This window comes from Canis lupus, chromosome 5, assembly GCF_011100685.1.
Source record: "Canis lupus familiaris isolate Mischka breed German Shepherd chromosome 5, alternate assembly UU_Cfam_GSD_1.0, whole genome shotgun sequence".
In the NCBI taxonomy this organism is placed as follows: domain Eukaryota; kingdom Metazoa; phylum Chordata; class Mammalia; order Carnivora; family Canidae; genus Canis; species Canis lupus.
The window spans coordinates 9,958,046-9,984,431 of record NC_049226.1 but is presented as its reverse complement, the minus strand read 5'-3'; the positions used below and the strand labels follow the sequence as shown (position 1 = coordinate 9,984,431).

Sequence of the window (26,386 nt, the reverse complement as noted above, 5' to 3'; positions counted from 1 at the left end):
GCAAGTTCAGCCAAACAGCCACCAGGTTGTGCTGGTGACTCAGTGATGTTGTTTAAACAAGATAAAAAAGAATTTTGCCTAAAATTTATATTTTACATATTTTTAGGCCCCTAAACATATAGTCATGGATTTTACATAACTCCCTGTGTAAAAATATCAACTCATTATTAAAACACATAAACTTCTTAAAAAGATGTTCTTTAGAGAAAAATTTAAACAGGTTGAGTATATTTAATTTGCAAAACTTAACTGGGCACTTACTATATTGTGTGATGAGGAAAGAATGGATAAGACATAGCAGTCACACTATAAATAATACACACAAATATAAACAAAATATTCTAGTAGACTGTTACCTCCAAGTACTTTTTGTTGTTATTTTGTTTATTGCTCATCCCCAATACATAGACTATAAATAGGAGTACAAAAAAATAGTCGTTGAGTAAATGAAAGATTTGATGAATTAACAGTTATATAACTGATGTTTTTAGAAAGTGCTATAGATATAAAAATTAGTGTTATTCTCTAGTTTTAAATGCTTACCAATATAAGATCTAAATTCATTCCTCTAAAACAGCATTTAAATTATCTTAAAACCACTTGATGAAAGTTTAAATTTTACAGATCGTAAGGATACACCTTGAAAGAATACCCTCATTTGCTCTTCTCTGAAATAAATGGTGTCAAGAAGATAAATTCTATCTTTTGTGTAGTCACACCAGAATATTTTATATCACTACATTGCATTACAAAATCATTTGTACTTGTTTTACTCTCAATATACAATTATATGACAATAAATCTTTTTTTAACCAAACATAATGTCCCTGAAGATTCTGACATATTCCTAGAATGAGGTTAGTCTGTACCCCAATCTTGTGAGAGTTGTTGAAAACAAACCAAAGTTAAATATTCCATTGTAGCTGCTTTTTTCATCTGGTTCTGGACACAAACTTTTAAAGGGTATATGCAAGTGACCATTTTGGAATCTAAACCAATGCAGACTATATCTCACTTATAGGATAGGATACCACTGCTGTGTCTACCCTGTCTTCCATGTTAATTTGCAGTCATTTCTCCAGATTGTCACTTTCTCTTCTCCTCTCTTATTTCTATATTTCATATTCCTATTTCTTTCCATTCCTTCCTAGAAAGCAATGCATATTAGTACCAAAAAAGCAGTGGAGTTAGAGCCAAATAAAGTGGGGTTTAAAAATAGGATCTGCCAAAACCATGATTATCTCCTTGGATGCAGAAAAGCATTTGACAAAATACAACATGCATTTATGATTAAAACTTTCAGTAGGTATAGAGGGAATGTATCTCAACATAATAAGGAACATATATGACAAACCCGCAACTAACACCATACTCAATGGTGAAAAGCTGGAAGCTCTTCCTCTAAGATCCGGAAGAGGAAAAGGATGCCCACACTCACCAGTTTTATTCAACATAGAATTGGAAGTCCTAGCCAGATCAATCAGGCAAGAAAAAGAAATGAAAGGCATTCAGATTGGAAAGGAAGAAGTGAAACTGTCACTATTTGCAGGTGACATAATACTATATGGGGGTGCCTTGGTCGCTCAGTCAGTTAAATGTTCAACTCTTGATTTTAGCTCCGATCATGACCTCAGGGTCATGAGATCAAGCCCTGACTTTAGCTTTGCACTGCATGGAGCCTGCTTATGATTCTCTCTCTTCCTCTCCCTCGGCCCCTCACCCCCCATGCTCTTTCTTTCTCTCTCAGTCCCTCTAAAAAGAATAAATAAAAATTTATTTAAAATACTATTTATGGAAAACCCTCCACAAAAAAACTATAAAAATCAATAAATGAATTCTTTAAATGTGTAGGATACATAATATACAGAATTCATTGCCTTTCTATTCCCTTTTTTTAGTATATATGCTGCCGAAGCGAGCACCTTTCTATTCACTAATAACAAACTATCAGAAAGAGAAATTAAGAAATCAATGCCATTTACAATGGAATTAAAGAATAAAAGGCCTAGAAATAAACTCATCGAAGAGGTTAAAGACCTGTACACTGAAAACTATGAGGCAATGACAAAAGAAATTGAAGAAGACACAAATAAATAGATATTCCATGCTTATGGATTAGAAGAATTAATATAGTTAAAATATTCACTTCACTCCCAAATCTATCTAAAGGTTTAATGCATTCCCTGCTGAAATTCAAATGGTATTTTTCACAGAACGAGGACAAATGATTATAAAAGTTGTATGTCACCACAAAAGATCCCAAATAGCCAAAGCAATCTTGAGAAAGATAAATAAGCCAGAGGCCTCATGCTCTGTGAATTTAAATGATATTACAAAGCTATATTAATCAAAACAGTACGGTATTAGATTAAAAGCAGACACATGGATGCCTGGGTGGCTCAGCAGGCAGGCTGAGCATCAGCCTTTGGCTCAGGGCGTGATCCTGCAGTCCTGGGATGGAGTCCCCCATTGGGCTCCCTGCATGGAGCCTGCTTCTCCCTCTGCCTTTGTCTCTGCCTCTCTCTGCATGTCTCTCATGAATAAATAAATAAAATCTTTAAAAAAATAAACATAAATTAAAAAATAAAATAAAAGCAGACACAGAGATCAGTGGAACAGAATAGAGAGCCCAGATAAGCCCACGCATATATGTTCAACTAATTTACAACAAAGAAGCCAATAATATGCAATGGAGAAAGGACACTATCTTCAACAAATGATGTTGGGGGAAACTGGACAGCAACATGCAAAAGAATTCAACTAGACCATGTCTTACCTCATATATAAAAATTAACTCAAAAATATATGATTGGCTTGAAACCATAAACTCCTAGAAGAAAACATAGGCAGTAAGCTCCTTGACATCAGTCTTGGTGATGAGTTTTGGAAGTCAACTTTAAAAGCAAGGGCAACAAAAGCAAAAATGAACAAGTGGGGTTACATCAAACTTAAAAGCTTCTGCACAGCAAAGTAACTGATCAACAAAATGAAAGGAAGGCCTGCTGAATGGCAGAAAATATTAGCAAATTATATATCTGATAAAGGGTCAATATCTAAAATACATAAAGAACTCCTACAACTCAGTAACAACAACAACAAAAAAAAAACTATCAGACTGACAAGAGGGCAGAGGTTCTGATAGACATTTTCCAAAGAAGACATATAGAAAGCCAACAGATACATGAAAAATACTCAACATCACTAATCATGAGGGAAATACAAATCAAAACCATGGTGAAACATCACCTCACGCCTGTTAGAACGGCTACTATCAAAAAGATGAGCTAACAAGTGCTGGCAAGGATATGGAGAAGACAGAACACTTGTGCGCTGTTGCTGGGAATGTAAATTGATGCAGCCACTGTAGAAAACAGTATTGAGGTTCCTCAAAAAATTAAAAATAGAACTATCATATGATCCAGCAATTTCACTTATGGTTATTCATCCAAAGAAAACAAACACACACACACACAAAAAAAAGAAGACAAAAACACTTACTTAAAAATATATATGCACCCCAATGTTCATTGCAGCATTATTTACAATAGCCAAGATATGGAAGCAATCTAAAGTGTCCATCAACAGATGATGTAGTTATGTATATACACACAAAAACAAATTATTTGTATATATATATGTATATATAACATGTAAAATATTTATAAAATGGAATATTATTCAGCCAAAAGGAAGAATGATATCTTGCCATTTCTGACAACATGGATAGATCCTGAGGGCATTATGTTAAATAAGTGAGACAGAGACAAATAGTGTATGACCATACTTATATGTCTGTATATAGCAAAAATGAAAACAAACTCATAGATACAACATATTAGTGGTTGCCAGAGGCAAGGGTGGGAGGTGGGTGAAATGGGTAAAGGGAGCCAAAAGGTACAAACTTCCATTTACAAAATAAATAAGCCATGAAGATGTAATGTACAACATCATGATTGTAATTAATAATATTGTATTGCAGGGCAGCCCGGGTGGCTCAGCAGTTTAGCACTGCCTTCAGCCCAGGGCATGATCCTGGAGTCCCACGTCGGGTCCCTGCATGGAATGGAGGCTGTTTCTCCCTCTGACTGTGTCTCTCTCTGCTTCTCCCTCTCTCTCTCTCTCTCTCTCTCTCTGTCTGTCTCTCATAAATAAATAAATAAAATCTTAAAAAATAGTAATAATATTGTATTGCATATTTGAAAGTTACTGAAAGAGTTCATCCTAAAAGTTTTCATTATAAGAAGGGTGCCTGGGTGGCTCAGTCGGTTAAGACATCTGCCTTTGGTTCAGGTCATGATCCCAGGATCCTGGAACTGAGCCCCCAAGTCAGGCTCTCTGCTCAGCAGGGAGTCTGCTTCCCCCTCTCTCTCCCTCTGTGTGTGCTCTCTCTGTATATATCTATCTCTCAAATAAATAAGTGAAATCTTTAAATAAAAAGTTCTCATTATGAGAAGAAAATTTCTAACTATATATGGTGACAGATGTTAATGAGACATTGTGGTGGTCATTTCACAATATATACAAATCTTGAATCATGTTGTATATCTGAAAATAATGTTATACGTCTGTTAAACTTCAATTTAAAAAAATAGGATCTGCCACATTCTGGTAAGTTTCGGCAGATTCTTTAACTCTGAAATACATTATTCCTCTGTAAAAGATGATAGTCAAGGGATCCCTGGGTGGCGCAGGGGTTTAGCACCTGCCTTTGGCCCAGGGCACGATCCTGGAGACCTGGGATCGAATCCCACGTCGGGCTCCTGGTGCATGGAGCCTGCTTCCCCCTCTGCCTATGTCTCTGCCTTTCTCTCTCTCTCTTTCTCTCTCTGTGTGTGACTATCATAAATAAATAAAAAAATTTTTAAAAAAGAAAGAAAAAAGATGATAGTCAAGAGAATACTCACTATTTCTACCTTCTAAGAGGCTGAAGACAAATGGGAGTCTCATGGAAAGGTGTTCAGTTCACTCCTAGGAAGTTTCTCTGCCATATCTCTTTCCTTTTCCAAAGAGGAATAAAAGATCTTTATATGTGCTAGGGAGCTATATTTGCACAGTTAAGAAAACAAGGAAATTTAATGTTACAGACAGCCCTTTGGTCCTCAGCTAGGGAAAATATGCTGTATTTTTTGCTCTTACAATTAGGAGGCCCAGAATTTTTGTCCAAAACTTGGATAGCTAGAAAATAAAAAGAACATAAATAAAAATGAACAAGAAGTGCCTTGGTGGCTCAGTCTGTCAAGCATCGGCCTTCAACTCAGGTCCTGGGATAGAGCCCTGCATTGATTGGGCTCCCTGCTTGGCGGGGGGGGGGGGGGGGGGGGGCGGGCTTGCTTTTCCCTCTCTCTCTGCCCCTCCTCCTGCTTGTGCTCTCTCTCCATCAAATAAATAAATAAAAATATTTAAATAAATAAATAAAAATGAACAAGATGGCAAAAATGTTACATTTCCCTAATACAGCATGATACTAAGGGCCAGGAAAGAAATTTGACAAATGTAATGTCTCTGTGAATTTTGTCCAAAGAGGGCAGGCAGTTTGATGAGCTTCATACATTGCTAGAAATAGAAGTAAATGAAATAGAACCAACAAGGCTTTAGTTCTAGCTTGAGAGAGAGAGAAAGAAATCCAAACTTAGTATTGGCTCTATCAAGTCCTATTTTATAAGGTGAGTTTAATCAAGATTATATGATAAATTTTAACAAATATCCATTGTGGAGATGATCAAATGATTTTTCTCCTCACTCTGTTAATAAATAAATTATGTTAGATTTCCTAATGTTGAACCATCCATGCAGCCATGAACTAAATCCTCCTTAGATAAATGAGTTAATGATGAGTCACTGTTTTTTTTTCTGCTACTGAAATATCTAAAATTTTATTTAGGATTTTTTTTATTGACTTTCATAATAAGGTTGGTCTGTAGCTTCCTATTTTGTATGCAATCCTGCCAGATTTTGGCATCAATGTTATGCTCATCTCATAAAAATAATTTTGGAGTCTTTCTTCTTTTTCTAGGCTTTGGATCAGTTTAAATAGTATAAGAACTATTTGTTCTTAGGACAAATTCTTCTGTGAAACCATTTGGGTCTGGGAATTTTTGTAACTCTTTGACAACTTTCTCTATTTGTCCTGTGGAATTAGACTGTATTTTCTAGATGTTTCAGCATTTGTTTTATTAAATTGTATTTTCCTCAAAAATTGTCTATTTCATTCAGGCTTCTTAATTCATTTCAATAGAGCTGGAACAAAGTAGTTTATTTTGCAGTTTTTTTATTTCCTCTATTTCTATTTACCCTTTCTTTCTTAATTTTTGTGTTTGTTTGCCCTCCCTTTTTTTCTTAATCAGAATAGATAGGAGTTGATTATTGTATCAGTTTTGCAAAGAATGCACTAAGGAGTTTCAGTATTCATTCTGCTAATGTGTTTTCCAGTTCAATAATTTTTAATTTTAACTTTATTAATCTCTACCCTCTATTCTTATTTAATTTATTATGCTTATTTTCCTGACATATTAAGTGCTTAATACATATATTTTCATTGTTTTGTTTATTGATACAGTATTTAAGGTTGTGAGTTATTTTTCTGCTTTAGCTGTACATATATCCCATAAATTATAAAATGTTGCATTTTCATATTCCTCTTCTAGATAGTTTGCAATTTTTTGAAAGATTTTATTTCTTTATTTGAGAGAGAAAGAGAATGAGAGGGAGAGGGACAGGGAGAGAGAATCTGAAGCAGACTCCGCAATGAGCACAGAGCCGGACATGGGGCTTGATCCCACAAGTGAAAGGTCATGATCTGAACTGAAACCAGGATCATAGGTTTAACCATCTGAGCCATGCAGGCACCCTTAAACAGTTTGCAATTTTGTGTATTTCTGTTCGCCCTCAAGGGACTTCGTAATAGTCAGGTAATTAAGTTTTAGTTTCATTGCACAATGATCAGAAAACATTATCTGTACCAATATAGGAAATGTATTGAGGTTTGCTTTTGTGACCTAATATCCATTTAATTTATGTGGCTGTCTTTTCCTCTTCACAATAAGTTGTATTTCTAATTTCTAGGATACATAACTGCACATACAACACACAAACATATATACATATATTAAATTTGTCTATATCATGGAAATGACATGTAAATTAGATTTATGTAACTGATTATTTTATTTAGACATAGAATTTTCTATCTTTTCTCCTGTATTTCTGTAAACTTGTTTTGTCATAGACTGAGAAAGGTAATTTAAAGTTTTCTTCCACCAGTATAATTTTTCTTTTTACAGCTCCTCATGTTTTACTATTTGGTGCATGGAAAGTCACAACTATTACAAATACATTGTTAATTGTACTCTACAACATTAGAAAGAATTCCTACTTAGCAGTTTTGGCCTGATTTCCATTCTAGCTGATATCCATATTGTTTATTTGTTTATTTGCTAGCATTCACTTAGGACATCATTTCATTCACTTGACCACCATTTTATTTTCAACCTTTTTTGAATCACTTGGTTTGTATGTGTTTCTTGTATGCAGCATGGAGTTGTATTTCTTGTATTTTGCTTATTGATTCAGCCCAAGTATTTTTCTATTAATAGAGATGTTAAGACATTTATATTTATCTCTATAGTATGTATTTGCTTTAATTCTATCATAATATGTCATGGCTTCATATTTTATATTTATATTATTTGAGCCATTTACTATATGGTTTGCTTTCCTTCTTCTTTATTGTGTGAAATTCTGATACTGATGCATGCTTTTATAATTACAACTTTATATAAAACTCTTACTCTATTAGTTCCCCTCTCATTCTTCTCTACCATCCAGTTTTAGTCAATAATATATCATTTCATAGTGTTTACACTGTTAAACATACTTTTTTCATTTTGTTTGTCAGCTTGTAGATACTCTTGTCTTACCTCCAAGGAGATGTCAAATTGTTCTAATTAGGCAAATGTTCTAATTTAGTATTCTCAATTTCAGAAAGCTGTATCAGTTAATATCACTTCTGTTTATCAATTAAGGCACCCGGTTGTACATGTTAATGGAAACATAAGATAGCTTCAGGTCCTAATGATCCCATAAAGTGAAATCTTGAACTTTTTACCTGTAGCTTAGTGAGAATTTAGTGACTATCTGTTGAACCCGTAAATGGTTGGGCAAATTTTATAAGATAAGCAAGTCTTCTTGCTTCTCTGTGATATTATGGATTCTTTAGCCTAATTTTTCTTGTCAAAATACCCTATTAACTTTCAGTGAGCACCTCAGTCCATGGCTCTATTTGGGTTATATTTTGTATATTCTTAGGAACTTTGTTCTTGGTATTGTTTTGAAGGGTAGCAGAATATGCCACTCCAAAACATGCCACTCTTGGCATAAGGATTATTTTGAGCTGAAGACAATTTTAAGAAAAAGTAGATACAAGAAAAACTCTCTTCCTTCCCCCTATTTACCCAAAAGCAAGATATAAATTTGTAAAGGTGTGTCCCCTTCTCTCCTTATGAGGAAGACAGAAGTTAATCACTGGAGACAATTCTAGATACTTCTCAGCCCAGAGACCTCACCAGCAGAATTACATAATAAACCCTACTAATTAGCCCTTACCATCCATTAGTTTCCCCCCATATTTTTACCTTTCCACAGTTTGCCACACACATCACCCCCGCCCCGAGGCTCAAAGTCCTTTTCTTCCGTCTTTCCATTTTCCTACAAATTTATTATTCTTTTGTTAAGATATTACTTAAGCCCAAGTTCTAACTTACCCTTGGAGTTTTTCTTTTTTCTTTTTTTTATAATAAATTTATTTTTTATTGGTGTTCAATTTACCAACATACAGAATAACAACCAGTGCTCATCCCATCAAGTGCTCCCCTCAGTGCCCGTCACCCATTCACCCCCACCCCCCGCCCTCCTCCCCTTCCACCACCCCTAGTTCGTTTCCCAGAATTAGGAGTCTTTATGTTCTGTCTCCCTTTCTGATATTTCCCACACATTACTTCTCCCTTCCCTTCTATTCCCTTTCACTATTATTTATATTCCCCAAATGAATGAGAACATATAATGTTTGTCCTTCTCCAATTGACTTATTTCACTCAGCATAATACCCTCCAGTTCCATCCATGTTGAAGCAAATGGTGGATATTTGTCATTTCTAATGGCTGAGGAATACTCCATTGTGTACATAAACCACATCTTCTTTATCCATCATCTTTCGATGGACACCAAGGCTCCTTCCACAGTTTGGCTATTGTGGACATTGCTGCTAGAAACATCGGGGTGCAGGTGTCCCGGCATTTCATTGCATCTGTATCTTTGGGGTAAATCTCCAACAGTGCAATTGCTGGATCGTAGGGCAGGTCTATTTTTAACTCTTTGAGGAACCTCCACACAGTTTTCCAGAGTGGCTGCACCAGTTCACATTCCCACCAACAGTGTAAGAGGGTTCCCTTTTCTCCGCATCCTCTCCAACATTTGTGGTTTCCTGCCTTGTTAATTTTCCCCATTCTCACTGGTGTGAGGTGGTATCTCATTGTGGTTTTGATTTGTATTTCCCTGATGGCAAGTGATGCAGAGCATTTTCTCATGTGCATGTTGGCCATGTCTATGTCTTCCTCTTTGAGATTTCTCTTCATGTCTTTGGCCCATTTCATGATTCTGACCCTTGGAGTTACTCATCACTGAGTACTCCTGTATGCAAGATACACGTGTTAACATGCACACTTATGTTTTCTCTTTTTAGTCTGTCTTTTGTCCTTCTATTTTTAGGGCCTAAGTGAAGGAATCTAAGATAGAAAGAGGGAATTTTGTTCCTCCTCTAAAGTTTCCAGTAATCCACAGATCAAGGGGAGAAGATCTAAAAGCATAAAAAAAAAAAAAAAAATGAGAGCTTTGGTTCCCAGAAGTCCCTTATGCTAAAAGTTCAAAGATAACCATCATGTGGGAGATTTAGCAGTAGTAATCACTCATTCTTCCTCCCCAGTGAGATCTAACTAGTGAGAAAGTACAAGGAGCCAGTAGGGGATCAAAATATCATTACAGGCTTTATTAATAGCAAAGCTGATTAGGAAAATATGCCAGGACTCAGAGCCCCCTCCCAGAACCTGGACTCTAACTTCACCCAATAAGGGATAGGAGGAGGACTTGGAAATGAAATAGAACAAATCTCGCTTGTCCCTGTCAAGACTTTGCCTTAATTCAGTACCAACAGGTCAGTAAGGGAGAGACATGGGTACAGTTCCATCATCACCAACTTGTCTCTTTTCCCATCTTATCTGTCAGATTAATCTATCTTCCTCTAGTATAATACAGTAAGTAAGAAAGCAAAAATAGGAGTGGAAAGTGCTCAGTTCTTAACTGTTTCCTCCTGGCAAGTGGAACCAAACCTATTCTTTGATAGAGATTGCTAATTGCCTACTCAATAGCCATTTCTTCTTTCTTAATGAGTAACAAAATCCTAATTCTTTCTTCCCAGGATGGCAATGTCCTGAAGTTAAATGCTAAGTTGCCTAGTCTCCCTTGTAGGTAGGGCTGGCTAAAAAGATGTCAGAGGAGGTCACTCATTCAATAGGTAAAGCATCATCTGCCTTTCTTTGTCCTTGTGTCTTCTTGATGCTTAGAATGTGGACATGGAGCTCTAGCAGCCATATGGAACCCATGAAGCATCTGCAAGAATGAAGTCACTACTGAGACAGGAAAGAGGAAAGAGAGAGGATCTGAGTCTTTGCTGACTCACACTGCCGTATCAGCCTTGGACTGCCTACTTCTAGATGCCTTTTATATTAAAGAAAAATAAATCCTCATGATTTTAAGTCACTGCAGTCAGATTCATGTTATTAGCAGCTGAAGCAATTAGTAAATGATTGATTTCATTTGTGGAAGTGTGAGGGACGAGAGGGTAATGTGTTTTTCTATCTAATACATGGGCTGAGGGCCAAGAATGAGCCATAGTGACAGATATCCTCCCATCTGCTCCACAGAATATAGAGAAACACCTAGGCTGTGCCTCTCAAGCTCTATTCAGTTCTCCTTGACTCTCTCTCCTGCTATTTGGTGTCTATCACTTATCTCTGTGCTTCCCCACCTGTTTATACTGTAGGACAATGTGTAGATATCAAGAACAGATTATTCTTTTTTATACTCCAAAACTATTTTACCATATAATCATTACAAAATTGTATTTGGACATCAACATGAATAACATCTTTATATTTCTAATTTAGAATTGATTATAGATCATAATCATAGATCAAGACCAGAGTTATGGATTTAAGAGTCACAATAAAGTAAAGGTTGTTGAAGCCAAAGAGGCTGAAGAGATGCCTCAGGAAAAGTCAAGAATAGAAGTGAACCAAGGACTGGACCCACAGGAATCCCAGCTTTAATAATGGTTCTTAAAGGGGAAAACTTCCTTTGCTGAAAATCAAAATGTCATGGTATGATCGGGTGACAGCATTTTGGTATTGTGGTAGAGGGATTTACTTGAGGATATCTGACACAGAGTATCAAATTAGGTCTCTCAGTTACTATAAAACAGAAGCTCCTAAATGTGTTCCTGTTTGTTGACCACTGAGAACCAACAATTCCTCAACACCAACCTATAAGGACCAAAGGATGACTTATCCTTGTAAGAGGAGTGAAGGTTTTTGGAATTTGCAAAATATTGTCTTTCCTGTGGGAGCAATAAATATCTCTTGTCTAGCTATTGTAAGAATCAGCAAAAGTACCTCTGAGTTTTGTCATTTCACATCTTCAAAGGGACTGCTTTCCAAAAGATCCAAGCCAGTGTCTCAGTTAGTCAAATTTATGCTATCACCCCTACTCACCCCAATGCGAATATGTAATGAATGCAAGGAAGGATATTTGGGAGACGTAATGCATTTATTTCATAATTATTCCTTTTCATTCATATCCTTATAGTTCTGACTTATTCCTTATTCCTACTCATTTATACCAATGGTAATTTTTTCTTTGTCTGTGCCATAGTATACTTGCTCTTATCTTTACTTATTCTTGACTCTTTCCTAATGTCCCCAAGATCCCCACATACCTAGACACAGACAATCCTCTGGAGAGTAGAAATCAACTAGGCCCAGACAATCAGCAGTTGTAATTGCTCTTTGCTACCTAGTTTCTCATACCAATTCACATTGTACAACAATCTAATTTTATGGAAGAGTTAGAGAATATAAGCAAAGCAAAGTACATCAACTCAGTACTTTATATGACTCTCCCCATATCCAAAAGAAAAGTACCAAATACTCTTCACAGGGAGTTTTCTCAAGGACACCCCAAGTTCTAGCCTCTACTCAGCCCCATTCTTCTGGCCATACTGTGTCTCCACCCTCCCATCTCTGCACAAGGGTTGGTCTGGCCCAAGATTCACCTTCCTGCTTACACTAAGGACAGTTTATGAGGTTATATTCCTTGAAAAATGAACTATTTGATATAGAATAGCAGATTCTTCAGCTGAAGAGTACAGAGTGGACTTTGGCGCTCAAGATTTGGATCACTTCCAAATTTCCCTGCAAGTAGAAAATGTAATATGACTCCTCTTTCTTCCTGATTCTCTAATATTTAACTATAACACATACACATATATACACATAAACACACACACACACATATTCTTAGAGACAATAAACTCTAAATCTACTTTAAAGAATAAAAGAATTTTCCTAAACACCCCATAATGTACACAGTATTTCCAGGGCAAGATAGAGATAGCAATTAACATAATCACAGAAATCCATGGAATTTCTCCTTTGTTCTTGCTTTCAGCCTTAGCATACAGAGCCCAAGAAATTGGCCCAATTACAAAACCACCTACGCCATGGTTACCATTCCGAGCCCTAAGAGTTCTGAAACTTGGAAATGAAAGACTTTAGTTTTGCTTTATCCTTACATTTCAAACCATGTAAAGAACTCTTGTGCAAGGCCTTCTCTTGTGTGTATATGTATGTATATGAGATGATTTATGACATCCCTAGACAAGCAACCTCTCAAGAAGCTGGGAGACTATCTTACCTATGGCACCAAGGTATCTACATTTGGTCTTTGGTAAAGCTGCTCCCATAACTGAAGAAAACAAATTCACTCTCCTGGACCCTCATACCATTACTTGCTCCATCTTGCAACCAGAGATGTTGCTTGGACAGGGGCACCTTGGTGACTCAGTCAATTGGGCATCCAACTCTTGATTTTGACGCAGGTCACTATTCCAGAGTCATGAGATGGAGCCCTACATCAGGGTCCATGCACAGTGGGGACTCTGCTTGAGATTTTCTCTCTCCATCTCCCTCTGCCTCTCTCCGCACCCACATGCTCCACCCCCCCTCTCTCTCTCAAGTAAATAAATAAATCTTTCAAATAAAAAGAAGAAATATTGCTTGGACAAACCCATTTATCCTACCAAGAAAAGGATGAAAGGCCTAGAGCTTCATCTTATTCATCTCTTGGATGTAGTATAGAGTCTAGTAAATAGTAGACAATTAATAGATGCTAAATTGCAAGCAATGAACCAATTTACATGGTACAAAGTAGTATAATCTTCAAGAAGAGTATAAGCAAGAAACTTCCAATTTTGTAAAGTGGAGAAAAGACCCTACTTGAAAAGAAAAGATGGAAGGTTCTGTACTTGTAAGTAAAAAGATACTTGAGTGTGAGCTTACCAGTAATTAAGTGATACAAACAGAACCATCAGAGAAGCACTCTTCTCAGGGTTTTACCCAGGGCAAGTTTCACATCCTTATTCCTCAAACTGTAGATAAAAGGGTTAAGCATGGGAACCACATTGGTATAAAAGACTGAGGCAAATTTACCCTGGTCCATAGATCCAGGAAAAGAGGTTGTTAAATAGGTGAATGCCCCTGACCCAAAAAACAAAGCAACAGCAATAATGTGGGAGCCACATGTGCTAAAGGCTTTGGACCTGCCCTCAGCAGAAGGAATACGGAGGATATTAGAGAGAATCAATGCATAAGAGATGAAGATGCTGATGCTGGATATTGTGATGACCACTCCCACAATAATAAAAAACACCAACTCATTGACATGGGTGCTGGTGCAAGAGAGCTGCAAGAGAGGAAGAACTTCACACAGATAATGGTGGATGATGTTGGAATTACAGAACGTCAGTCTCAATATGCTTCCAGTGTGGGCCATAGCTCCAGCAAACCCTATCACGTATGAACCAAACATCAGCAGAGAACAAACCTGTGGGGACATGTTGACCGTGTACAGCAGAGGGTTGCAGATAGCCACATAGCGATCATAGGCCATTGATACCAACACATAGCATTCAGAATTGATAAAGAAACAGAAGAAGAATAGCTGAGTCATGCATCCCACATAAGAGATGATATTTTCTGACACAAAACCATTCAGCATTTTAGGGGTAAACACACTGGCATAACAGAGATCTATAAAAGACAAGTTGAAGAGGAAAAAGTACATTGGAGTATGAAGGCTAGAATTCAGCCCAATTAAGGTGATCAAGCCCATGTTGCCCACCACAGTAAACACATATATCCCTAAGAACAAGAGGAAGAGGGGTAGCTGGAGCTCTGGGTGTTCTGATAATCCCACTAGGATAAACTCAGTTGCTGAGGAGCTGTTTCTCAGAGTCATTCTCTTCCAGGGAGCTGTCTGTGGAAACAAGTGATAAAATACATAGATTGATGATAGTCACAAACATCACTGATGGAAGAAGGCTCTAGAAGATGAGCCCATATATGGATGTCCTACCTTTTTACTTTCTTTACTCATCTATGCCTCCTCCCTCAGCCAGGTTGTTGACAATATGCCCATGACTATATCTCAGCTCCCCTGGCAGGAGCTCTCCTGTCCCCCATTGTCTCCACCCATTCTCTGCCTCCCTCTCCTACCATAAAAGGAAAGCCAAGAGTGCCCCCTACTGTCTCTACACATACTACCTTCTTCCTCTAAACCCCTTCACTCCATCTTACATTAAAATAAGTGTTGAAAGCAGGGAAGGGATCGATATACTCTAGATGTCTGGGTTTAAAAGAAAATCATCAGGAATGATGAGATTCAGACATTCACCTTCCTTCTCCCTGGTCCCACTCAGTGCTGGGCCTTATGCAATCTTTTTTCCCATTAGCTCAAAGGAGAAAATGGTGTTCCTGCATAAAACAAGCAGCCTCAAGTGTTAACTCCTCTGAGTCCCCCAGTGCTGAGAATTAGACCTTTTACAGACCCCAATCACCAAGGTACTCTGGGAATAGAATAAGATTTCTGTTTGTGGATTTTCCCAGATGGTCTACACCAACTTCAGGAGAAAATATAAAATAGCAACTTTCATTTTTACCAGAACCCCAGCTGGCATATCACAGAGAAGTTTATGCTACTTGATCTCAGGGGCCTGCTTAGACACAATTTCCCCTGGGAATTTCTCAGAGACTTGTTTCTGTGAGGAAGGAATTGCACTGTCTTTGTTTACAGCCTGGATTATGCTGCTTCCCTAGCATCTTGGGACTCAGGTATTCTACTCAAACTTCCCTGTTACTCCAGGGATTTCACGCCATTCACTACTGAGTGAGAGAGGTTTATTTTTCCTCTCCATTAACTCTTAGCACTTAAGCTTGACTTTAAAGGAAAATAACCTCAAACTTATTTTAGCCACCATTTCCAAATATTCAAAGGGAATTTGGTAATAGACAACAATTTAAATCAGAGTTGTAGATGCTACAGAGAGCACCTCAGACAAAATGTTTCAAACAGCCTGAGCTGCTCAGAACAGTGGAAACACCACACTATCACCACCACAAGCACCACCTACCCTCAGATCTATTAAGGGCCACAGACAGGCCTTTGCTATATATGGAGATTAAAATATAACAACACATATGCAAGGAAGCACACATACACCTGCATAAAGTTACTCCATAGATACGTGCAGGCCAAGATGTAACAGGAGATGTACCTAAATGTTTTAATCCTGTCATTCTCCAGATGACAAAGCTGCTCTCCATATGATCTGCTACATGAATATTCTAAGAAACATTCAAAGGCATGTCAGCAACTGCATTTGTAAGTTAACTGAGACTGCCTAAAATAATCCCAGTTTTCCTGGAATAGTTCTGATTTACATCTATTATCCCTGTAATTATTAATAGCACACTGTCTCACTCTTAAAAGTGTTTGGATTTGGCTAAGAAATTATATGGTCACCCTACTAAAAAGAGCATAAGCAGCTATTCAGGTCCTCTGGCCCCCACTGCCTCCTAGACCCACTGACCTCCATCCTCATTCTAAGGGAGTATCTTTTACCCTCCTTGCCCTCAAAGTTCTCCTTAACTGAACTTATTCCTCCTGACCAACCAATACTATATCTTCAGTAGATTTATGTTCAAAAATGGGAAGAGCCCTTGCTGCAAGCTGTTTTAGGGTTTCCAAAAACCCTAAAGCAAAGAAATACAAACCCTAGCTACCTTCCTAAAATAGGTAGAAGGGGAATAGAGGGAGAAGAATTATGTAGGTACAAGGATTAAGCATTGGTACAGTTTTACATTATAATCATTGTGATCATAATATGAGTGATACAACATTGTTGAGTATCATTGTTTATGGAACAATAGATTGATTAGTAATATTTAACAAATTTGGACATACACATATATATTGAACAGTCGATTCTACTCCTAGGTGCATACCCAATAAAAATAAATACACATGTTATCTAATGACATGTCAAGTTTCATAGCACCATTATTCATAATAACCAAGAACTGAAAGTAACCCATATTTCAATCAGCTATATGCTGGATAATAAATTGATATTAATAAAAAAGAATTCCGAATAGCCATGAAAGTTAATAAAGATTTTATTTATTTATTCATGAGAGACACAGAGAGAGAGAGAGGCAGAGACACAGGCAGAGGGAGAAGCAGGCTCCATGCAGGGAGCCTGATGTAGGATTTGATCCCAGGTCTCCAGGATCATGCCCTGGGCTTAAGGTGATGCTAAACCGCTGAGCCACCCAGGCTTCCCAGCCATGAAAGTTAATAGCATAGATAAAGGTCACAAACTTATTATGAAGCAAAAGAAGCCAAGCATAAAGAGTACACACTTTATGATTCCATTCATATGAATTTCAAAAATAAGGAAACTAATCTGTGGTGTTATAAGTCAGATAGCTGTTATTTGGGATCCCTGGGTGGCTCAGCAGTTTAGCTCCTGCCTTGGGCCAAAAGCGTGATCCTGGAGTCCCAGGATGGAGTCCCACATTGGCTCCCTTTATAGAGTCTGCTTCTTCCTCTGCCTGTGTCTCTGCCTCTCTCTCTCTCTCTGTCTCTCATGAATAAATAAATAAATAAATAAATAAATAAATAAATAAATAGTCTTTAAAAAAGAAAGATAACCATTATTTATGCTTGGTCTTGCAGAGTCTAGTGACTGGAAAAGGATATACTTCAAGGTTGTTGACAATATTCTATTTCTGATAGGGGTACTGATAACATGGATGTGTTCAGTTTGTAAAAATTCATCAAGCTATTTCCCTTTATAAAAAGATTTTATTTATTTATTTGAGAAAGAGATAGTGTGAGAAAGCAAGAAAGACCACAAGTGGGAGGGAGAAGCAGACTCCCTACTGAGCAGGGAGCAGGATGCTGGTCTCCATCGCAGGACCCTGGGATCAGGACCTGAGACGATGGCAGACACTTAACTGAGCCACCCAGGCACCCCCATCAAGCTATATCCTTGTGTTATACTTAAGTGTTAACGTAAGTCGAGAACAAAAATAAATTAATATTTTAATAAATCATCCTGACAAACTACTTCAACACTAAAATTACAGAGCATCTTTGAGCCATTAATTCCCTAATTTGTAAAATGAGAATTTACTGATCTAACAATTCAGTATCATAGCATGTACAAAAAAGACAAAAACAAGGGCACCTGGGTAGCTCAGTGGTTAAGCATCTGCCTTAGGCTCGGGTCATGATACTGGAGTCTTGGGATCGAGTCCTGCCTCAGACTCCCCACAGGGAGCCTGCTTCTCCCTCTTCCTATGTCTCTGCCTCTCTCTGTGTGTCTCTTTTGAATTTAAAAAAAAAAAATCATTTTTATTTTTCAGCCATTTTGTATCTCTGAAAACTCCCTTTATTTCTTATTTAAAGGGAGGAAATCAAAGGGCAAAAGAATTTATGGATATGAAACAACTACAGAGTGCCTGGTATTATGCCATTATGTTGGATGTTTTCTAATGTAATATTTATAACTGTACAATGTGCATATGTATAGAAGATTGTTTTGTTTTTTCCAAAGATGACCATAGCAGCACATACCCATATACACACATATACACACATCTGTATCCTACATGTTCTTGGTACAATAGGACTGACACTCCTTAAATAAAGAGATAGGATCTATATTCCCTACCCTTGCATCTAAGCAAGGACTTGGGATTTCTCCAACCAAAAGAGAATAGCAGAAGTGATGTTATCTGACTTCTAAAGTTCAGCCCTACAAGGGTACAGCTTTTACCTCTCTCCCACTCTTTCTTTTTCTCTCTTTACCTCTCTCTCACTCTTTCTTTTTCTCTCTTTCTCTCTCCCTCTCCTGACCCCTTCCACTCTTATTTCTCTTTTATCATCCTCTAGACTTAAGGACAATCATATTGGAACCCTCTGGCCTTGTCTCCAGATATGCCACAGGCCAGCAAGTTTATGGTCATTTACCCAATATTAAGAAGATGCAGAAGCCCTCTAGGACCTGTATGCTAGTTGGTAGACATCAAGGAAAAATACTCAAGGGAAATGGCCCAGGGACTTTTCAGTACAAATTTGAATTACTTAGTCCAGTTCCCCCTTATTACTCAGAATATCTCCTACGGTTCCATATTTAGATGTTTTTAGGCTTACTTTTATGTAGAAAATAGGCATTTCCTTTTAGTACACATAATTTTTCTAGTACACATAATTTCATATCTTCTATATTTCCCCCTTTAAACAACAATTTATCAGATGTGCAGCAATGGCCCAGCAATGAAAGACTGAGAATTAATTATCTCTGTTCATTAGAGTAGAAATCTACTTATTAACTTATTCATCATCCAATATGTATTATTAAGCCCAGCTATTTCCAGTACTCTTGAAAACTTTATACAAAGAAAAATCTCTCCTGAAAGAACAAAACTAAGAATTCTGAATAGAACAAAACTAAGAATTCTGGGTAAAATACAAAAATCATCTATCTGCTAATGTTTGAGGTGGCAGAGACTCAATGAATTCCCATGAGAGCAAAAGACAAAAGATAAAGTAATAATTCAGAGGGGTACACAAGCACTGGACCTGGAATTTGCCTTGGGGGAACTAGCAGATTCCCAACGGCCCAGAGTTGGGTTTTAATTCAGTTGCCTATGCAGGACATAAAGGATAAATCCTGGGATAGGTCCATTCATGACTAAACCTTAGCAGCCTGAGAGTTTGGAATCATTACTAACTTGTAATCCTGGATCCCCAAAGAAACATTTTCCATGGCTAAATTAGAGAAATAAAAAAAACCCACACAGGAAGAAGGCAAGATATGTGTCTGATATGGCCTTGGCTCTAGGGAAGAGAAAGAGATAAAATATCTCCTGAGAACTTCTAACAACCTCTTCATTCCAGGTTAAAAAAAAGTCATATTACAAATGTAACCAAATATATATATATTTCCTCTCTGGAAAATATAGATTAGCTCCAGATATCAAAGAATTTCCCCAGATAACTAACTGGGGATCATGAACTTTTAATGAAAAGCCCTAAACAAACACAAAATAAGCCACCAGAAATGAAAATAATCATTAATGATAAACCACAAGCTACAGGACCAGGCCTGCAAAATTATCAGGCTTATCAGGGACAGAATACAAAATAGTTTATTTAATATGTTCAGAAAAAAAGAGCAAAGTGTAATGAAGGCTCCATCAAAACTTGACAGGACAGATTTTTTTAAACAATCAACTAGCACTTTTAGAAATGAAAACATGATAGTTGAAATGAGGAAGTCTATGAATGTGATAGCCTATTAGACACAAGTGAAGAGTTAATAGGTAAAATGGAGGAGGATAGATCTAAAGGTATTAACCAAAGTCAGCATCAGCCACAGGGAAAGACTATGAATTAGAGACATAACTTAAGAAATGTAGAAAGAGAGAAGGTCCAATAGGCATATAGAGAGCATTTACCACATTCTAGAGCCTGTGTTTTGCTCTAAGAATATAGCAACAATCAAAAGAGATACAAAATCCCTGCCCTTTCAAATATATATAATCTAGTTATATACCTAGTACCTAGAATAAACAGATACTTATACATAACTAACTAGAAGTATTGACTGCAACATTAGTCCTCCTTCCATGTTTAGGAATCTGCCTTTATGTGAGCCTTGATTGGAACCAGACTCAGCCTTCTGTGAAGCTTCCCCAAAGAAAGTAAGACTGAACTCAGTCAGTCAGATGTTTCTATGCAGGACTCTAAGTCTGGGGCAAGTGACACAAAGAAACAGGAACAATTTATATTTCATTTTGGCAAAGACAAAGACAGAAAAATTACCAGTGATAATGAGTATTGGGTATTGGTGGTACCAATACAAGGAACCAATGCAGCCTAACCAGATGGTTCTGTGGTATAACTTGGCTGTGATTCCACCACCTGATTTCCCCTAGATCCTGCTGGATTCCAAAAGCTAATTCTCTGGCCTGCTCTATGGGTTTGTTAATAAACCCCAATTAATTCCATCTTTTGCCAAAGTTAACCCAAATCAATTTCTGCTGTTTGCAGTCAATAATCCTGGCTAGTATGATAGGAACTGGACATTCAGGAAGCTGTAGACAAGAGAGTAGAGACAGAAAATCATTTAGGCCATGAGACAAATTTCTCTTATTCCTAGGATGAAGGCAGACACATCTATCAAAATTACCTTCTTAGAGGGATATAACAAACTCTCCTTCAAAGTTTTGCTCTATTTTGAATGATATTCCCCTTTCATGGAAATGTTTGGATATGATTTGGAGGATAAATGAACAAACATTTCCAATTCCACAGATAATTCTTCATATTCCTACACAGTTTTGAAAACTTTCAATTCTTCAGTGACTCATCTTTTCTAATAAACTTCATTACACTGTTTACTGAATGAATAACTTTGCTGGCTAAACAGAAAGGTATTCAATGAATTATCTGGCCATATTTTTTATGCAATATGGGTCATAGCAAAAAATAATGATAATAATAATAATAAAAGGGATGATATTTAACATCAAAGGAAGCTTATGGCACAATAATTATTTTTATTAATGATTAAATAGCTAGTGTTTGTTTAAATTGGGCAGTGTTATGATAGATTTCTGTTTTTCATGGACTCTATATTCACTTTATTGCCTTTGATGTTTCATATGAAATCAATACATAGAATAGCTTTTTGTACACTTTTTAAAACTCGGGAAATAATTTTCCCCGAAAAAGTCATTATAAAGTATTCCAAAAAGTATATATTTGATTTTTAGCAGGTTATTTTATGCTAGTTCTTTATTCAAAAACATTCTCCAATTATTACATTGTTACTATGGAAATATACAATCTGTTTTATGATATGGTTTTAGAAATGCATTGGTATTAGGCTTAAATATAAGTAGAAGGTTACCAGCAGAGAAAATTAGGAGAACATTCTGAGCAAAGAGAATCACAAAAAATAATTTAAAAGGCCATCAGAGGAAAAAAGCACTGCAAATTTGGGGAATGGCAAATGATATTGAGACTTGAATTGCTGTATACATGGCAGGGAGGGGTGGGAGATAGTTGGGAAAGGTTAATGATGATAATAAATAATATCTCTCATCCATTTCTGATTCCAGAATCAATTGAGAAATTAGAAATTAGTCTAATTTCTCACTCATAGTACAGTAGTTCAGCAGGTCCCACACATATTTATATCAGTTTTGATGCTGATAGAGTTGACTGAGAGACCCAGCTTGGATGTACAAGTAAGACCTTGTAATTTCCTATGGCACTTCACAGACTAAATTAGTGAATATAGGTCTAAACCAAGCTGCACAACAATTGGTATTCTCTTATAACGAAGAAGGATTACAGATGGAAGAGATGAATGGGAGCACTGAGAATGTGCCTGTCCTAACCAGAAATGGGGCGAGAGGCCATAAGAAGGGGACTAGGACACACTGAGCCACATAAGCTCATTCACCCAATTTCTCATCAGTCCTGTAAACTATCCTTTGAGTTAGAGCAGGAAAGATAAAGGGGAAGAGAAATGGTTGCTTCTTTATTTACCTGCCTGGGATGTAAACATTTCTTCACTAGGGAAAGAGAAGTTTAAAGCATAAACAAGGCTAGAATGTCTAGACTTGCCTTTGACTTCTGATAAAAGATGAAAGAGAAGGATAGAGACCAGAAAAACTGAACTAAGGTAGTGGGAGGAATATGCAGAATTGACACTAAGAATAAATCAAAGACAGAGCTACTCTTAGAATTTAGAAAAGAAATATAGGATCATCAGATGAACATATCACTGTTAAAAAACTCTTTGGAAAGAAGGAAGCAATGTCTTTCTGTGCAGCAAACAGAAATATTTTGTATCATTCCATAGACCTTTTAGCTTTAAATACAATGAATATCATTGAAAATAATGATTTTGATAAAAATTTAATCACATGGAAGGCTGTTTACCATGTGTTACAGAATGAAAAATAAAGTTACAAAATTGTACTTAATATGATCACATCTGTCTCTGTTGTATATATATATATATATGCATATATATATATACATATGTGTGTGTATGTGTATACACACAGGTGTATAGATATATATAGTGTTTGCAAAATGGTCTAAGCCATCACAACTGCACATAGAGAAAAATATTCTGAAAGAGTATACATTAAAATACTAAAAGTAGTTTTCTCTAGGTCATAGAATCATGGTTTTTTTTTTTAGAATCATGGATTTTTTTTATCTTTTGCTTTTCTCTACTTTCAATATTCCTATAGTATTCCTATAGTACTTGAGCATTACTTTTGCAAATTTAAGAATTATTATTTTTAAAAAATAAATTTAAAACAAAACACTGTAGCGGCACCTGGGTGGCTCAGTTGGTTAGTGCCCCTCTCACTCATATTACAGTTCAGCAGGTCCCACACATACTTATATTACTGACCCTATTAGTTCAATGCAATAAATAAGTAGAAAAATCTTTAGGATCTTTCTCTTGACATATATTTTGAGCAAATTTTTCTAAATGAGAGTGAATGTATGAATTTACTTAGCTCAAAGGCAGCAGGAACTTGGACATTACACATGATGAATATATGTGCTATTTCTTACACATACAGATTGAACCTCTGGAAGGCAGCAAATGTTGAGAATATGGGCTCTAGAATCAGGCAGTCTAAATTTAATTGTTTACTCCACCACTTGCTATTGTACAATCTAAGCAAATTCTTTAACTTGTAGAGAAGATTAAATGAGAACTTGTACGTAAAGTCCAAAGGACCTAAAGTTTCCAAAATGACATTATTGGAGTTTGAAGAACATGAGTTTCTTGAGTGTGAAAGTCTTGTCCACCTTCATTCTCAGCTGTAATTCTGGAAATTTAGAATGAAAGGAGAAGGGTAGTCACTGCAAGCAAGGTACAATATGAAGGAAGGAAGCAAATGGGACAAGGAGTCCTATGTTTAAGGAAGCTAGACTGAGTGGCATCAAAACCCAATTGTGTGGACAAGAGTCTCAGGACTTGTTTCCCCTCTCAATCCAGGCCTACTTATTCCTTCTATGTGGTCTCACTGATCACTGATGGGAACCTGATGATATTATCACATGAGTTGGTAAAAGATAGTGAGAAGAAGACCACCTATGACACTCAGGGCTAATGGACTTTGAGACACAGAGTGTTGGCCCATTCACAGAGACCAGGTCTATCACCTGTACACAGACAGGCATCCTCAAGGGAAAAAAACATATAAAAGAATATTTTATAAACATGAATATTCTCTCATTAGATACTTACTTGCAGAATTACATTATATACAGCTCATTTCACCTACCATTCATATTTTGGTTTAAACACAATTTATCTCTAAATAGAACCAATGCTGGGGCAGGAAAGTTACAAAATAAGCCTGAAACATACTGCTTTGCTATAAAGCAACAAAGGCTCAAAATCTAATAGAGATATATTAAAAGAATATAGGAACTAGTTTGAAGAGGCTCCCACTGGATAAATCAGGAACAAACTTAGCAACGACTTAAGCAATGACAATAATGAATCATAACCCATTGGATAAAATTGAAATGCATGAGCCTACAATCATATGAATGAATAAACAGATGAATGAGTGAATGGATAAGTAAATAAGTACAGAAGGAAAGATTTTTTTCTGACAAAGTACCAACTAACAATAATGAAAGCTTGATGGAGTTAGAAAATCTCCACTTTTCAACCATCAGAGTAATACTGATTGAGGCAAGAATTATCAATGGATGCTAAAACTGTTATGTGAAAAATTGAAAAGGAACAAGACATTTCATAGTTCTAAAATATCTCTCCCTAACTTTAATTACAAAGGGAAAAGTAGGGATCCCTGGGTGGCGCAGCGATTTGGCACCTGCCTTTGACCCAGGGCGAGATCCTGGAGACCCTGGATCGAATCCCACGTCGGGCTCCCGGTGCATGGGGCCGGCTTCTCCCTCTGCCTGTGTCTCTGCCTCTCTCTCTGTGTGTGTGACTATAATAAATAAAAATTTTTTTAAAAATTATAAAAAAAAAAAACAAAGGGAAAAGTAGTAATTTTCCCCAATAAAACTACAAGGAACTTGCAAAGTTCCAAAAACTGTATTATCAAATGTCCCCAGAAGCAATTTTGACAGGATATAGAATATATTAATTTGTGACAGTAAAGAAAAAGGAAAGCAGTACTGTGCCCTGCAAAATCAACAAGGAAGAATCGGATTATGGTCTTGGTGACTTTTTTCTAGTTTATCTTTTGAACACAATCTTTCAGGCTTAGTCTGTTATTCTGGGGGAAATGGGAGCTTCGTACATGAATGATTCTTTTTTTTTTTTTTTCATCATACAAGTTGTTCTTTTAATTTGTTGTTTCTCAGATATGAGCGAAAATGGACAGTACAGAGGGAATGCACGATTGTTGGTATTTTATAAAACTGCTTTCAGAGCCAATGTTCAATCAGAGAGTGATTTAGAATTTGCCAGAAAAAGTTAACCATTTTATACAGCACTATGCTTGACTATAAAAAGGAGTGGAAAGTTGGGTTTACAAATCCTAGAGTCTGGCTCAGCTACAGCCACTAGATGTGGAGGATATATCAAAATGGACAACAAGGACCCTGCTCACACAGAACTTACAGTCTGATTTGTTGTGAGGATGTATATAGAAAAGCAAATGAGCAGTGGCCCTGCATTTGGACCAACACTTAACAGGTGAAGTGCAGTGTGCTCTGAGAATACAGGGTAGGGACACTGAAAGAGACAGAGATGTGGGAGAAAGATAATCCAGAAGGATACTTCATAATAAATTATCACAAAGGGAAAGTTCTAGACTATCTTTCCTTCCTTGGACCAAAAAGATTACCAGAGTTATGATGAAGCCAAGAAAAAGCCATTTAAGAAATAAAGGGATGAGGTAAAGCAGAATTTGCCACCTCAAAATGTCTTTTTGGCCTAAGAATGATCTTGATCTGATTCTTTTTAAGAAAACAAAGACAGAAGAAGCTCTGACAGCTGGATAGAAGTTGCTCCCTTTGTGAGGGAAATTTATAAGAGAAATCTCCATTTTTAAGAGTTTCTCCCCCTCTCTACCAAGAAGAGGGAGATGACTAAATCTCTACAAACTGTTATCAATGGAGAAGGTAGCAACTTAAATCTGCGTAACAACCATACCATCATTTACTGGGCTTTGCCTGATAACCTTTTCTGTAAGTGACAACCCTCCCCCGCAACATCTTTTTTTGCCTTTAGCTGGAGATGGTATTTAAGTTGGTGGCTTGGGTTGTTTTTCCTGAGTATCTCCTATATATACAGGATGTATACATGTTATTAAACTTCTCTTTGTTTTTCTCCTGCTAATCAGTCTCTCATCACAGGGGAGTTTCAGTCAAAAACTTAGAAGGAAAATAATTTTCCCTCCTCTACAGGGAATATATAATAAAGAAAAAGAAGACAGAAAAAAACATTCTCAGTTTTGCTCCCACTTTTCTTTATCCATTCAGATACCACAAGTGGTAGTTCATGAAGTAGAAAGGAATAAAAGCTGTAAAAGGAGAAGACAGTAATACAAACACCACCACTGTCAAAATTAAAGGTAATCAGTTTTTAATGAGTGACACCCTTACTGGTACAGGATCTGGCCAAGAG

The 26,386-nt window shown here is 36.8% G+C and overlaps 1 protein-coding gene and 1 long non-coding RNA gene across 2 annotated transcripts in view; both read right to left on the bottom strand.

Moving 5' to 3' along the window:
• The window catches only part of LOC119871789, a 55,140-nt gene that overhangs the window by 19,089 nt on the left and 9,665 nt on the right, over positions 1-26,386 (bottom strand). The window lies entirely within an intron of this gene.
• OR8B4 (olfactory receptor family 8 subfamily B member 4) lies at positions 13,693-14,622 on the bottom strand. The gene has a single exon (NM_001388785.1). The coding sequence runs from the start codon at positions 14,620-14,622 to the stop codon at positions 13,693-13,695; it is 930 nt and encodes a 309-aa protein (NP_001375714.1).